The 14339-nt window shown below is 34.9% G+C and overlaps 3 protein-coding genes across 4 annotated transcripts; all 3 read right to left on the bottom strand.

Annotated features, from left to right (window-relative positions):
• Window positions 1-4: 4 nt before the first annotated feature.
• On the bottom strand, window positions 5-3139 carry LOC111452792 (general transcription factor IIH subunit 2). Its single transcript, XM_023093685.1, has 4 exons — window positions 2479-3139; window positions 1579-2040; window positions 1071-1446; window positions 5-612 (listed from the first exon to the last, which is right to left on the bottom strand). Exons 1-4 carry the CDS (start codon window positions 2761-2763, stop codon window positions 461-463), a joined length of 1275 nt encoding a protein of 424 aa, XP_022949453.1. The 5' UTR covers window positions 2764-3139; the 3' UTR covers window positions 5-460.
• Window positions 3140-4206: 1067 nt separating this feature from the next.
• Window positions 4207-8138, bottom strand: LOC111452641 (transmembrane protein 209-like). Its single transcript, XM_023093456.1, has 7 exons — window positions 7749-8138; window positions 7424-7479; window positions 6393-7309; window positions 5726-5915; window positions 5320-5505; window positions 4806-5182; window positions 4207-4648 (listed from the first exon to the last, which is right to left on the bottom strand). Exons 1-7 carry the CDS (start codon window positions 7940-7942, stop codon window positions 4508-4510), a joined length of 2061 nt encoding a protein of 686 aa, XP_022949224.1. The 5' UTR covers window positions 7943-8138; the 3' UTR covers window positions 4207-4507.
• Window positions 8139-9286: 1148 nt separating this feature from the next.
• On the bottom strand, window positions 9287-14082 carry LOC111452642 (MLO-like protein 3). Of its 2 annotated transcripts, XM_023093459.1 has the most exons (16): window positions 13692-14082; window positions 13503-13560; window positions 13123-13424; window positions 12875-12991; window positions 11986-12046; window positions 11471-11559; window positions 11243-11317; window positions 11074-11162; window positions 10946-10995; window positions 10811-10851; window positions 10361-10534; window positions 10240-10275; window positions 10079-10146; window positions 9888-9948; window positions 9459-9786; window positions 9287-9419 (listed from the first exon to the last, which is right to left on the bottom strand). In XM_023093459.1, exons 1-16 carry the CDS (start codon window positions 13815-13817, stop codon window positions 9367-9369), a joined length of 1728 nt encoding a protein of 575 aa, XP_022949227.1. In that variant the 5' UTR covers window positions 13818-14082; the 3' UTR covers window positions 9287-9366. The 2 variants fall into 2 exon arrangements, with proteins under 2 accessions (XP_022949227.1, XP_022949225.1); XM_023093457.1 differs by having other exon boundaries at window positions 9287-9786.
• Between the last annotated feature and the right edge of the window lie 257 nt (window positions 14083-14339).

The raw sequence follows: 14339 nt of genomic DNA on the forward strand, positions 1-14339 counted from the left end.
TGAATAATCAGCCAATATAAAGCTCCTGCACGTCCACATGAATATGAGAATGGGAATTGTCTACTGGGGGTTCAATTTTGAGTACACTGCAAGTAAAACCATTGGAAATCGGCCTTCCTACGAAACTGAGCGGCCTATTAGTTTTGTGAAATCTTATTCTCAGAACGAACTTTTAGCCAATTTCAACAATGGGTTCAAAGTGTAAAGAAGCCGCGTCCATGAACTTCGCCTCTGAAAATAGGTTGAGCTGTCTGTCGAAACATCAAAGACAACTTCAACAGTAACAAAGTGAGCCTCTGATTCATCATACGACATACTTGAAACTTTGGTACAAAACTCATAACAGCTTTAACCCAAATGAACAGACAGCATTGACATGGCCATAATAGAGTTTGGATTTGGTTAAGGGTATGCATTCGGTCCAAAGGAAGGTGTTTAACCATCAGAAGTTCGCATCCGTTCAATCATCGGAAGTCGCTGATTTGGGACGTCTGAAACTCTCACAGCCAGGGCAATTGTGCAAGCTCTCGTGAATATAAATATCACAATCAAGACAGAAGTGTTGTTTGCACTTTGGGCAAGAAACTCGGATGCCTGGGCTGTTACCTGTACCTAATATGAACAGAATGTACATTTCAATGAGTCAAAAGTTCGATGAACAGTGCAGAAATCATCCATATTTCTTCATAAAGTTGCTTCTATTGCCTTAAAAGGATCACATATGAGCAATGTAATAATCTTAAGTCACCCAATACAGAGACAACTTAAATCCCCATGAGATTGTTTCAGCATAGTACTGATGCAGCACAAAATTAGTAATGAAGAATGACCAAACCATGAACAGAAGACGTGGAAGTTTCTCTTAAACACAACATTCTTTGCTTTAGGAATCAAACATTACGGGCCATTCGAAAATAGAACCCAGCTTAAAGAACCCCAAGTCAGAAAGACAAAAGGTCTGTTCTTTTCACTCCACCTGATTTTAAGATATCCACGCTCACTAATCCGACACGTATATTATATTACTAGAAGACCATAATTCCAAACATAATGTTCATTTGAGTTCTTACCAGGGTTTGTGAAGTTTTCTTGGCAGCCAAAGCAAACTTTCGGTAGTTGATGTCGTGGATCATGAAATAGTTTATCAGAAACTTCATCAAATGGTATAATCGGAAAGAGATGATGATACGACCTAGCCAAATGGGGTGAAGAAATAAGTGTCAATCCACAAATTCGACACTCAGTTGGCAGCTCGCAAACTCGAGCTTTGCATCGAGGGCAAGTATAGCCCCCTCCAACTTTAGCTTCCTTGTGACACGAACAAATCGCAATAGAACTCTCCCCTGCTCTTTGTGGAAACCCCATCTTGATCAAATTAGGCATTGCAGAGTCTGCTATTGCTGGGGGTGGGGGTGCGTGCTCTAATAGCAACTCTTTGAAATGGGACTACAAAAAAGGCAGGTTTTTCACAAAGATTTAGCGAAGTACTCCCATATAAAAACATCAACAGAGTCTTGCTTCAGTAATTTTATGGTTAGTTCTTCATTTTAGGAAACCGACACATCCAATTAAACTCACCTCATCCAATGCGACCGAGTACGAGCCACCAGTTTCCTGACAGAGATGTCTGCATATAAAAAGTTCAGCAGTAAGACCAATTACTGAACACCTTATTTTAGATGTTTTGCATTTCTGAACTGTCTCCATTATATCTCCAGGATCACAGGAATTGAGAGCAGAGTATAAGATTAAAACTTCTCTATGCCCATATGATGGTATTTGATTTAGATAGCCACAAACAAGATCCAGACCATTCTGCAAGGATGCTTCACCTGAGCATTCCAGTTTCCCCATTAATGCTTTAACATGGGACTCAGGACTTCCACCAAGATCTGTTAAGCTATGAGCAACTCCATCCTTTATAGTCACCAAACCAATCTGACTGAGAGGATTTTGGTCAAAGAATTCCCTGACAAAAGCTTCCACATGTTTTGCAACCACAGCCATTCGACTCGGTCGAAAATCCATTTCCGCTGCTGCCTGCACGTCGAGAGATACGCAAAATAAGAGAAATAGAAAAGGAAAAACCACCATTCCATCACTTTTACAGTTTCTATGGACAGAAATTCATGCTCTAAACTAAACTCATTCACAAAATACTTCCTAACATAATCAGAGAACAAACAAGTTGGGAAAATGAGATTATACCACATTATAGTTCTTGGGAGAAGTCCATGTTTGATAATCATTTGATTGTTAGTATTTGGTTTCTGGAAATTAAGATTACTTGAAAGTTTGTTTGTTTTGTGATCTACTCCATATTTTCAATGAAAAACATTTCAGCAGAGATTCTATGCATTTAGCTTGATGAACATCACAAATCCCCTTTCTCAATAAGATCATCAAAAGCGAAGGCATAGGTCAAATTAAATCAAATAGCAGGAAGTAACAGAGACATGAATGAAAAGGGAAACCAACCCTGGAGAAATCAATGACGACATAGAGATAGCGAATAAGACCCTTTTGAATTCGAGCAGTGGTTGCTAACGAAGAAAGTGAACGAAGACGTCTGCGATATTGGGCATGGAAAATGGCCTTATTGTCAATCGGCCGAAGAAGCCCAGACTCGTCCTCTTGTAGGGCTTCCCACGACCTATCATCGGCATAAGTCCTTTCCCAGGCCGCCATTCCGCCATTGGCATCGTCATCATCGTCTTCTTCTTCGGCCTCACCATTTAATCGCCGATTTTCGCCATTGTTCATGGTTTTTCCTAAGGAATTTCTTGAGGGTTTTGAAATGAGATCAAATTGATGAACCCCCAATATCGAAAACAATCTATACTTAGAGAACAAGCAGCATTAGGGGAGTTAAAAGAGTAACAGTAGGTAGGTCTAAAGAATTGGAAAAATGAGGGCCAATTCGGGGATTGAAGGTGCGCTGAGGAATCGATAATGACGAACTGAGGTGGGTATGAATTTGATGGGTGGGATTCGAGTGTGAAGAGAAGAGATGAGAGAACAGTGGCAGTTGCAATGGTGTTCAGTGGCGGAGGCAGAAACTGAGCGCTTAGGAAATGTTTCGGCGTAGACTGTACTTGTAATGCTAATGTCATTGGGATTTTTTAGGGATGCCTAATTTTTTTTGGGCCATCATCTTTCAAACCCATGTGGTTGTATATATAATCTTTCGGGTTGGTGATACTTTCTTGTCGATTTCTTTTTTCATAACCCGAGCTTGGAGATGGAAGAGATAAGGGAGTCTTATGGAGGACGTGGTTAGAAATTTATAATAGAGTTCAGATTGCTCCCGGTGATCTCAGTCGGTTCGGTTGTGTCTGACATTTTTCTTCATGGAGAAGGAGGAGATAAGAGGGATCTCAGTCGGTTCGGTTGGTTCGGTTGCATCTGGGCTTCTCTTCAACTTCTTTACTTGGTATGCACTTAATCATGTTCAAGTTACCTTATAAAAGCTTATGATAGTGATGTTGCTCGTGATGGCTCGGTTCGTGCTGCTAATCTCATGTGAATAAACTATGAGCGAGATTGAGAGTCGTATATTGAGCCATTTGTACAACAATTCCAATATATTTACCAATTTGGGAGTCGATTTTTCCATATCCTTACATTTTAGTTCTATTTTCTTTAAACTTTTTTTAAATTATAAAAACACTCTTTTACATCATAAAAACACTCTTATTCATTTAAAATTTTGAATATTATACTTAATATTTCATAAAGATTTCACAATTATCGAATAAATATGTTAGAAGATTAAATAGACAATCTAGATAAGGATAACTTGAAATCGGGTAGTAGTATCTAGAACTCTCGCCTATATTAAGTTTTGGTATTCATACATGTCAACTTTTTATCCCTACTATCAATAACATTAAAACATTTACATTTTAAAAAAATAGAGATATTTTTTAAACAAAGAATATTTTTATTATATATAATTTAGCCATAGCCATTTTTTCTCTTAAGTTTGAAGAGATATCTGCCTACCTCAAATACATTCCAAGATCAAATCATCATGGTTAGAATGAAGAATAAGATCGAGAACAATAAATTGTGCATTCAATTAATTTCATTCTAATTTATTTAATTAATTTTAATCATGTTCGAACTTGTAAATAGAACTAAAAGTGGTAGTTAATGGCAATCTCACATCTAAAAGGTGTGGGGAAATGATAAGACGACTTGAAGTTGTGTAAAACAAAAAGGCAGCCAAACAGAATTCTAAACTGTTCTTTGACAATTTCGGATTCAGGATCCTTGTGAATTGTGGTCAGTACAAACTATTGAAGAACTCCGACTAGGATACATGACATTCAATCTGGGAAACTAAAAGTTCTAAGCTTTCAGTGGGTAGGTCGACCCTAAGCAATTCCCCCAGGATGCATATTTGTACAAAGGAGAAAAATTGTTGCATAAGCACAGTTTTGTTAGTTTCATGTAGCAGATATAGTGAGAAGATTGATGAAACCAAAAACACACATTGACTCACTCAGTCTACAGGCTCTGAATTCAGAACCGGATGAACTCTTAGTGCCGAAGAACCAAGGTGCATACCTCGAATGATTCCGTCGTATCCGACCTTGACTCTGTGACACAGGAGTAATATGGCATCCCACAATGCTGTTCTTCCCTGAAAATAAAGATCATAACCATAACAGTTATTGTTGTCCCAATGACGTTTCAGATCAGATCGATTTTGGAACGTAACATTAAACATTATGTAATCTATGATATTGAACAAAGTCTAGGAATGATGTGAGCAAATAACGCGTTCAAAGGAAAACAACCTGAAGGGAAAACTGAAGCTTCTTATCCCAATACAAAGAGAAAACTGGGGGACTTTTCCTCCCAACAGCCAGTATGCAAGCTCCAGGGTGAATAATGGAAGGAGCACCATATATTATGGCTATGTACTTCTCGGGAAACCGTTCTTTTGGAGGAAGAACCCCCAAGAACAAAGGATTTTTACTGGACTGAGCTCCGGCATAGGTTGAAGGATCTAGATGTAGCATCCACTTCGGATGCTCAAGGAAAGCACAGAATAAATACAAGAGTAAGTGAGAATCGGTTGGAAGGTCAAGTGTCCATTTCTTGTTCTTCTTATCATATACCTCTCCAGTCACAAGATACTCGTAATTTTTCAAGCAGGATCCTTCAGAAAGCTCTGTGAAATTGGTAGTGGTCCAAATGTCAATTTAAAACATGTAATCTACCATCTATTTTACAGAATTTAGATAGATGAATTAGACAGTGGGTAAAGGGGAAAACGTGATAAACTGATCATATATGACCTACGCCAACCTTTGATTCTTTGTACTGTATAATCTGCTCGAATGCTACTTTGAGGCAGCAAGCCCTTGACCAATTCACCCTTCATCAAAGCAAGAAGTTTCTGGTGGTCTACAATGGCATCAACACACTCTTGCATGATGGGAACCGAGGGATTCTGCTGAGGAGACCGTTGTATATTCACTAGAGGCATCTTAACTGCATTGAAGATAGATGATTGCAAACAAAGCAATAATTATTACTATTATTTATTTCTATAGAAAAGTAAGCTTCTTTTACTGAGACCGATGATAGAACAAGCAAATCAATCATAACCTAAACTCAAAAAAGGAAAAAAAATAATAATCAATTATAACCCGAAACCCATAGAAACATAAATTCTAGAAACTTTTGAAAAAAAATAAAAGGAAAACCTTACTTTTAGAAGCATCTATGGATTGCACAAGCGTTGCTCGTAACTGGTGGAGAAGTCCATCTTCATCAATGGCCAATGTTGGTTGCCATTCATTAGTCCTGTCAACCGAAGACACAGTAGGAAGGGTTCCAGAGGAATCGCCTACTGGACTTACTGTAATTGAGATACCGAGTTTAGCAGCCACTTCCTTTACCTTAAAGAACCATGAAGTTTAGCAGATTAATAATGTGCAAAGGATGTGTAAACTATCAAAATAATCATTGGTTTCATGTTTGTAACTCATCGTGCAACTAAGCAAATACCACTCTCAAACACAGTTATAAATCAGACCAGTTTGATTCACACGTAAATCTCCATAATGAGACATACGAGGAAAAATGGAAATATTGGGAATATAAGTCATATGCCAACAACTATAGCTCCACAAGAACTAGAAATCTAGACACTAAAAAATTGAAATGTTCTAATATACAGGTTAAATTATAGGCTATATCACAGGATTATATATTTTTTTTTCCATGAAATATAATCTATATTTACACCAAAAACTTCATCACAACAAGTTAACATGCCCGATAGAATTCCTAAATTTTGTTTTATGAAAATCATTGAAATCCGAGTCAAGGCAAACAAAACTTAATTACTAAAGCACAAAGTAGACCAACCGTACCTGAACATGACTGGTTTCAATCTTTTCTACAAGAGGATTAAGCAGAATAGAAGAAAACCATTGCCTAAGACGATCACGCCATTCCTCGATTTGGGGATATACTCCCAAATGCTTGAAAGCTTCAACCATTTCCTCCATAGACATTGGGGAGGGAGGGTCACCCTCTCCTTTCTTAGGAGGAGTTTTGAATTTCTGTGAACTTGGAGACATTCTTACAGGCCTCAAGGGAGTACTTCTGGTAGTTCCAGAGGTATTAGCTGAAGTATCAACAGTACTGGGACTGGTTAAACCAACACTGCTGATGGTGGGGGGTGGAGTAGCTAATTTTCCTGCAGACTCAGTTAACTTTTCATCTACTTCAGTAAGAAATCGTTCAAATTCTTCTTCAGACGTAATTTCTTTCAGAGAGGATACTCGCTTGCTTGACCATGAGGTACAAACCACAGAATCCCGTCCCGACGAACTCAGGGCAGAAGGCAATGGTGAGGCCACTCCAGAGACAAGATAAAACGAAGAATCAGAACCAGGGGACTTTGCAGGTGATGTGAAAGACTGCATTTTACTTCCACCGACAGAGTTCGATTTATCTGTGTTTCTTTGAGATGAATAACCAAAACTGCCCATAGATTGATGAAGAGGAACAAGAACATCAGAAGAAGGAGGTGATGAGTAGGGTTTAGATTTTGGAGGTTTTAATGCCTTTTCAGATGTCCCATTCTCAACCTTTGGTTTTAATCCCATAAGCCCTAGCTGACGCTTGGAAAGAGGTGTTTGATCCTTGGAACCATTAGAGGCAGATACAACAGACACACCACCACTAAATCTTCTTCTATACAAGAATATTGCTTTGAAGAAAGCTAATACTGTTCCCAAAAACACTAAGCCTACCACTGTCTGTACAGCCTTGGCAGAAACATCTGAAGTATTGAAAAGGATGATATTAAAAAAAAAGCAATACAGCCATAAGTGTTCAACGTGGTAGCTTAAACTCAAAGCAAACATACACAAATGAGAATAATATAGTAACTTACAGGCCGCCTCTTCAGGAATGTTTTTCACCTTCAAGCTGTCGATAATCGCATTCTCCCTTCATTAATTCAGAAGAAAAAGAATGCATTAGCTTCAGTTAACCGAGAAAACCAAAACCAAGAGCATAAAAGAAAATCTGAAGAAAAAACTCAGCAGAACTCTTTCTCAAGTACTCGTAATTTCTCGATCACATTCAAGACAACATCCATAAAATCCTCATTCAGAACTAACGAAAAGCTTCACAGTCCACACAAAACAAACCTACAGACAGAAAACGAAGATCCAAAAGTTCACTAAATAAAAAAGACGCAGCAGATCAAACTTTACCAGGAAACAACGCGAAGGAAGGCAAATGCAGATGCAGAGGAGAGGGAGAAGATGCAGAGGAAGGTGAACTTGGAAGGTTGGATGCTATTGACAGTTAAAGCGGCGGATAAGGCCGGGTTCTGGTACGCCGAGAACTTCAAGGGCTTCGGAGAAGAAGAGCCCTCGGCTCTTCCGCCATTTCCGGCAGCTTCCATCCGTATCAGGTCTGAATTTGAGATCCGATTTAGGGTTTTTGAAACAGAAACAGGTATTCGATTAGTACACTACAACATTGGGGAAGATTTCTCGAAGATGCTCTTCTTGACAGAACCTCCGCCTTCAGTCCCTGCGTTTCAAAACGAACTAAAACCCATAACTTCCCAGGGTTTATCCCTTTCTCCCTCTTCTTCATTTTCCCTTTATCTCCGTGAATAATTTTTTAATTTTTATTTTAAATATTAAAATTAGTATAAAATTTTGACATGTATGAGAGGTTATTTATATTTTTCAATATTGCTATATATATTTATCATTTATAAATATTTCAAAATTGAAATTTAGATTGTTGATTTTTGGGCGTACATAGTCCGGTTGTTCGGGGGATTTTTTTTTTATCCAATCAAGAGTTCTCACAACCCAACCAAAAACTTTTCACAACCCAACCACGTTCGGTTGTCAATTTTTTTTTAAGTTTTATTTATCACGATACAATCTTAAATAAAATATATTAAAAATTCACCAACAGATTCAAATCAATTAAAAAAAAACGAAAATTGTAATATATTAACATAGTTCAATATTGTCATAAAACTAGAGAGAACTAAATATCAATCTTTTTCGATAATTGATTAAAGTAAAAAATGTAAAGATAAATCATAAATTAAATAAATAATAAAAATAATTAGTTTAAAGGTATTGTATTATAATAAAAATAAAAAAATAAAAAATATATAAATATATTTAGATTGAAACATGTTATTATATTAGAAGTTAGAATATGTTTTAAAATTATTTATATATAATTTATGAACAATCAACCCTCTAAGTATTTGTTTAGAAGAAATTAAACAAAATAATAAAAAGAATATATATTATATGTTAAAAATAATAAAATAACAAAATAATAACAATAATATAAAAGAAATTAAACCAAATATATATTATATGTTAAAAATAATAAAATAACAAAATAATATAAAATAAATAAAAATAATATAGTTGGAATATACTTAGACTGGACTAGGTACGACAACTCCAACTCCATTAATATGAAAGGTTATTAATATATTTTATATATTTTTATTTGGCTTGGGTCAACCCGACGGTTTTGTTCACGAACCTGAAACTGAACTGATTCAGTTCAGGTTTAGAAAAATGAACTCAATCCTACCCGAAATGTTAATCCAACCTTTATAGTTCGGATTAGATTGGTTTGGGTTGTCGAATTGTTGGGTTGAATGTACGACACTTCTATAATACATGTGAAAACTAAATTTAAATCTTATTCCTATCAAAATATATATTCCACTAATAACTCCGTTTCTCACTAAAATTTATAATAAATACAAATGAACAATATATACATAATCAAATAATAATAGGCTTCTACCACACACAAACACGGATGTCAAACCAAAATTTATGTGATATGGGTTTCAGTTTCTCCTTCGTGAACTTCACTAATCTCTCCTATTTTTATTCCTATTGACCTATCTACAACTATAGATTCATCTTTTATTACCGTAGTTTCTGTGAGTTCTTCAACAATCTCATTAGATTCAATGTCAAGATAATTGAGCTCAGAAAAAGTGGGAGCTCGGTGATGGAAAGGGGTCAACTCTTGGGAGCTTTGGGTTTTGTTGCTGCTCTCGGAAACCATCGACGACAAGCGTCCAGCGACGAAGGGAGACGATCCCTCTTGGTGTTGGCTTGGGTCCAGGTCGTTGAGGTACTGGTGATGGTTACTCTGTTTTCTCTTTTGCTTCACATCTTGGTGCCATTTCTTTATGGCTTTGGCGGTATGTTCTTCTAATGCTGCAGCTTTAAACTGTGACCCCATCTGATCATATACAAGTACATTCAAAGTATGACGTCAAATATTCGAATCTCAACTTTTTATATTGTTTGAGAATAAGATACTTTATTCATTGATGTATTTACCTGTGTGACAAGAGCATAGAGAGGTAGAGTACTGTAGCTGCACAATATTTGGACTGTGACCCTACAATAATTAACATTTTAAAAATTGTTACATATGGATTTTGAAGCTTTTTTCATAAACAAATTAAAAGTTAAATTAATTTTAAAAAATAATTGTAAGGAGATCAATGAAGTTGTTAAATGACACTTACGCCAAGACTATTCTTATAATGATGATCACCAACTTTTCATGGTAGCAAGAATTAATCCCATATTGTAGCTGATAATGTACCGACAGAAGGAAACGTAAACCAATCAAATATACATAAAATGAAAGGAAAACGAAGAATAATAAAGATGCATAAATTTTTACCGTGACCCAAATGATAAAAGAAAGCTCGAATGCATTCTGAAAAGGAAAGGAAAAGAAAATGGATTAGATAAGAAAATTGTGGGTAAAGAAGTTGGATTGGAGAATATGTTAGATAATTTACCATAAACAAGGTGAAATGAAGGAGGGTAAGAACAAATTTGGGGTGATTGAACCAGAAGAGATCATCACTTGGTTCAACCATTGGGGCTCCTTTGATCACATCGGTCTTGTGTTGAAGCTCAAGGGCAAGCCTTGCTACGATTACTTCCAGCTTTGTTCCAAGAGCTAGCACTATCTACGTGGTGTAACAATTCAATGTTTCAGAATGTGAAAGTTCTCTATTTATAATCAAATAAATTATAATAAATGAAAAGAACCATAAATATAAAGATGCCTCTAATAAGAAGACCCAGATCTAGATATTTGACTTATAATAAAATATCAAATATGATATATATGGTAAACTATAATATAGTATTAAATATTCTTCACACAAACATTTCTAATTCGTCTTTGCATATCATTCGTCTTTCATGGATGGTAAATATTTAGCAAATGATAGTAAACTTACAATTAGTGGAAGAAAAGACACCCACAGATAAGCATTCCAACCTGTCATATATACAAATATATTTTTCAGCCAATTTTTAATAAATAAATAAAATAAAATGCAAAACCTTTTAAACTAATGAAAAAAAAAACTCACCATGCACGTCTACGAGAATGAAGATAACTACTATGAGCCACATGAAAGGACTGAATCAAAGAAAAAAAAATAGTAAATTATAAAAAAAAAAAGTTACCGTCCAAATGGAGCGGGTAAAAATTACAAACCTCATGCCAACGACCACTTTGAAGTCATCATGCAACGATCTTTCAATGTACTTTTGGAAGTTGAAAGAAGTGTTTCCACGTATGTGAGTCTGTTCAAGATGAAAACAATAAATTGCTTTTACACTAAATAGAAAATGAAAAACGAAATCCAAATATAAAGAAATTATACCGATATGAAACCATGACGAAGGGTTAGGTAATCAACTTTGGCAACCGAACGAAAGAATTGTCTAAAGAAACATTTCTGCAAATTTTTCAGAAACATTAATTGCAGCAAATTTTCAAATTTTGAACGCCACTTTTCATAATTTATATATAACATTTAAGGCTATAGATACCAAATTGAAATCACTTATACAAATATGAAAATAAAATAAAAATAAAAATAAAAATTTACCGTCCAAAGAAGTAATGGTGGTGATGCACAAGAACTAATATGTCGACGTCCAAACGTTGTTTGCCTTGTAAATCTAAACCGATTTGGATCTAACAATCGAACAAAATCAAAATTAATCTATTAAAATTTTGACTCTCATTATTAATCACATTTAATAGTTAACTTATTGGATATATCAATTTGCATAGTACACATTTATTTTTAAACATTTAAGATATACATAAATCTTTAAAAGCTAACTAAAAGTCTAACTAAAAAACATTTATTTTTACTTCCAATCATTTTTCTTCATTTACTTTTATAAAAGTCTAAAGTTAATCCTATAAAGATATTAATTATCTAACTGGCGGTCGATTTATGAGAGTCAAAAAGTAGCACCATCTATATGATACAATATTAATTTCCCAATGTTACTTAATTAGACCATTAATATTGGAGACTAATTTGGTATGATTATGAAGCATCAAGTGAAATAATTTCAATTACCATAAATATAATTAAATAATTTCAATTACCATTGGCCACTTGATAATCCAAGGTATGAGTTTCTTCCTCCCAAGCTTTCCAACGCCTCATCTGTTTAAATTTCATTCAAAAATAAAGAAAAAAAAATGTTTAATTTAATTAAGTGTTTCAAAATCCATAAAAATATTGTAAATAAGCTATTAAAAATAAAAAATAAAAAAAACCCTTAATTTTTTTTGGGGGAAAGTAAAAATATAATTCAATAGGGGAGCGATTCAAATATTATTGGGTCCAAATTTAATTTAAATTAAACTAAAAATAATAATATTTTACTTATGATAACGACAGCCAAAATTTCTTGAGCCATGAAAACGACAACCGTAGCTGCCGTTTTAAAGCCTTCCAGAATTTTGTAGTCTTAACAAATAAATGATGCCTCAAAGAAAGTCAACAACAAGCCTACGAAGTCTTTTTCTTTATTTATTATTTTTTGAAATAAAAAACTTTGTCTGTTTGCCCTCTAATAAATATTTATATAAACTAATTTTAACGCAACGTATTCTCGACCATAGAAATTTTAAATTGTTTTAGAATAAGAATTTCTATTTTATTAATACAATAACGTAACCATCTCAAATAAAACTTTAAAAAAAAAATTATATTATATTTATATCTTATTTTACTCCACGCTTTCCCATTTTAAATCATTAATTTTTTTTTAATTATCTAGAATAAAACTTAGAATCAATATGGGTTTTTATTCATTTATTTAATGTACACATGTTTTGCCTTTTCATTTACCTAATAACATATTATTTAAAATATTTACTCAATATATATTTATATAATTTAATTTTTTAAAATAATAGGAATTAATAGGGAGGAGAAAATAATAATAATAATAATAATAATAATAATAATAAGAGAGATAGAGAAGACCTTGGCCTTTCCCAAAGCCATGGTGAGGACGCTGTAAACAATCTGCATAACAGCCAACACGAAGATGAAGTTGTTCAGTTGATTCATTCCTCCTTGCGATATCAGCGAGGTCTTCCCCTGCCAACGTAATTCATAATCAATTGATCATTAATTTAAACAACAGAACTTTAATTTCACTGTTTTTTACTCCAATTCTTCAATTGAGTTCGAACTCGATTAACTCGACTCATCTTTGACTCAGTCAGTACCTTCGCAGTACAGTAATCCGAAGATGAAGAAGATGATGATGAAGAAGAAGAATCATCACCACCACCACTATCTTCACTTTCTGCTGCGAGGCTCACGAATTTTTCCATCATCCATGAAAACGACCGATTTGCAGAGGAGGCTGATCGTGATTGTTCCATCTCCAAATTCTTATCTGCTTTGATCTGTATCTCTCTCTGGCATGGAAGCATCGTATACGCTACGCTATTCGGAATACAAATCTTCGATACCGGCTGTTGCGTTACCGTCAGTGTTAGCGACATGAACCCTAGCAGCATCAGAACTGCTTCGATAGCGAAATCGTTAATCGTTCATCCAAATTCCATTTAATCACATTCGATTTCAGAAATGGAAACCGTACCTGATTTTAGCTTCTCAACCGCATCGAATAATGCCGTTTTCCTCTTCCGCTTCAGCCACTGCGCCAAAATCAAAATCAAAATCAAAATCAAACCGAATCAAATTTCAAATCAAACGTTCCTCCGAGATCGATTTCTCCTTTTCTCCTTTTCTCCTCTCAAGTTCGATTGAAAATTAGGTTTACACTTACATTGGAGAGGAGATGAATCAAATGCTCGAGGAACAGAGAGAGAGAGATAAAGATGAAGCAGACGGCAGCAACGGCCCAAGTCGGCGTGAATTGCAGCGACGAAGGATCCACGGCAGCGGCGGCCATTAAAACGACCACCGGCACAAAATCAAAATATAAAAATCAAAGAACTCCAAAGAAGAAGGAGAGGATCTTGATTGTCTGAACGTGAGAAGGAGGAGATGATCTAATATTGATAATGAATGTGTTGACAAATTGAAATGTAAACCAAATCAGTAGAGCAAGACTTTTGGGGGCGATTGGAGTCTTTGAGATGAAGGCTCTGTTTCCGCTCGCTCGCTCGCTGCACCTGTACTACTTGGTGGAGGTTTTGTCTGAGGCGCCGTGTAGTTTAGCAACCATAGGAATTTAATGCCGTTTGATATGAACTAGCTATTTATTTATAGTTATACAAATTTCATGTTTGGTATTCCTCTTTATTTATTATCATTTATTTTCCTAATTTGACCTCAATTAACCGATAAACGGAAGCTGTCGGAAGTTAAATTACAACTTTAACCTTAAATTTTTAAATTTTTATATATAAAAGTATGATTAATTAATTTTTAAGTGAAAAATAATTTTTAATTTTAAAAAGTCTTAATTCAT

Source organism: Cucurbita moschata, unplaced genomic scaffold, assembly GCF_002738365.1.
Source record: "Cucurbita moschata cultivar Rifu unplaced genomic scaffold, Cmos_1.0 Cmo_Scf00014, whole genome shotgun sequence".
NCBI lineage: Eukaryota > Viridiplantae > Streptophyta > Magnoliopsida > Cucurbitales > Cucurbitaceae > Cucurbita > Cucurbita moschata.

Excerpts from the sequence above, each read along its gene's own strand:
- LOC111452792 (XM_023093685.1), bottom strand. The coding sequence starts at position 2,763 with ATGAACAATGGCGAAAATCGGCGATTAAATGGTGAGGCCGAAGAAGAA. Across the intron at positions 2,041-2,478 it reads TCGTCATTGATTTCTCCAGG|GCAGCAGCGGAAATGGATTT; the intron begins GTTGGTTTCCCT and ends CTCGACGTGCAG. Across the intron at positions 1,447-1,578 it reads ACTCGGTCGCATTGGATGAG|TCCCATTTCAAAGAGTTGCT; the intron begins GTGAGTTTAATT and ends CCTTTTTTGTAG.
- LOC111452641 (XM_023093456.1), bottom strand. The coding sequence starts at position 7,942 with ATGGAAGCTGCCGGAAATGGCGGAAGAGCCGAGGGCTCTTCTTCTCCG. Across the intron at positions 5,916-6,392 it reads TTGAAACCAGTCATGTTCAG|GTAAAGGAAGTGGCTGCTAA; the intron begins GTACGGTTGGTC and ends TGGTTCTTTAAG. Across the intron at positions 5,506-5,725 it reads ATCCATAGATGCTTCTAAAA|TTAAGATGCCTCTAGTGAAT; the intron begins GTAAGGTTTTCC and ends TCTTCAATGCAG.
- LOC111452642 (XM_023093457.1), bottom strand. The coding sequence starts at position 13,817 with ATGGCCGCCGCTGCCGTGGATCCTTCGTCGCTGCAATTCACGCCGACT. Across the intron at positions 12,992-13,122 it reads CGGATTACTGTACTGCGAAG|GGGAAGACCTCGCTGATATC; the intron begins GTACTGACTGAG and ends TTACGTTGGCAG. Across the intron at positions 10,852-10,945 it reads CATTCTCGTAGACGTGCATG|GTTGGAATGCTTATCTGTGG; the intron begins GTGAGTTTTTTT and ends TATATATGACAG.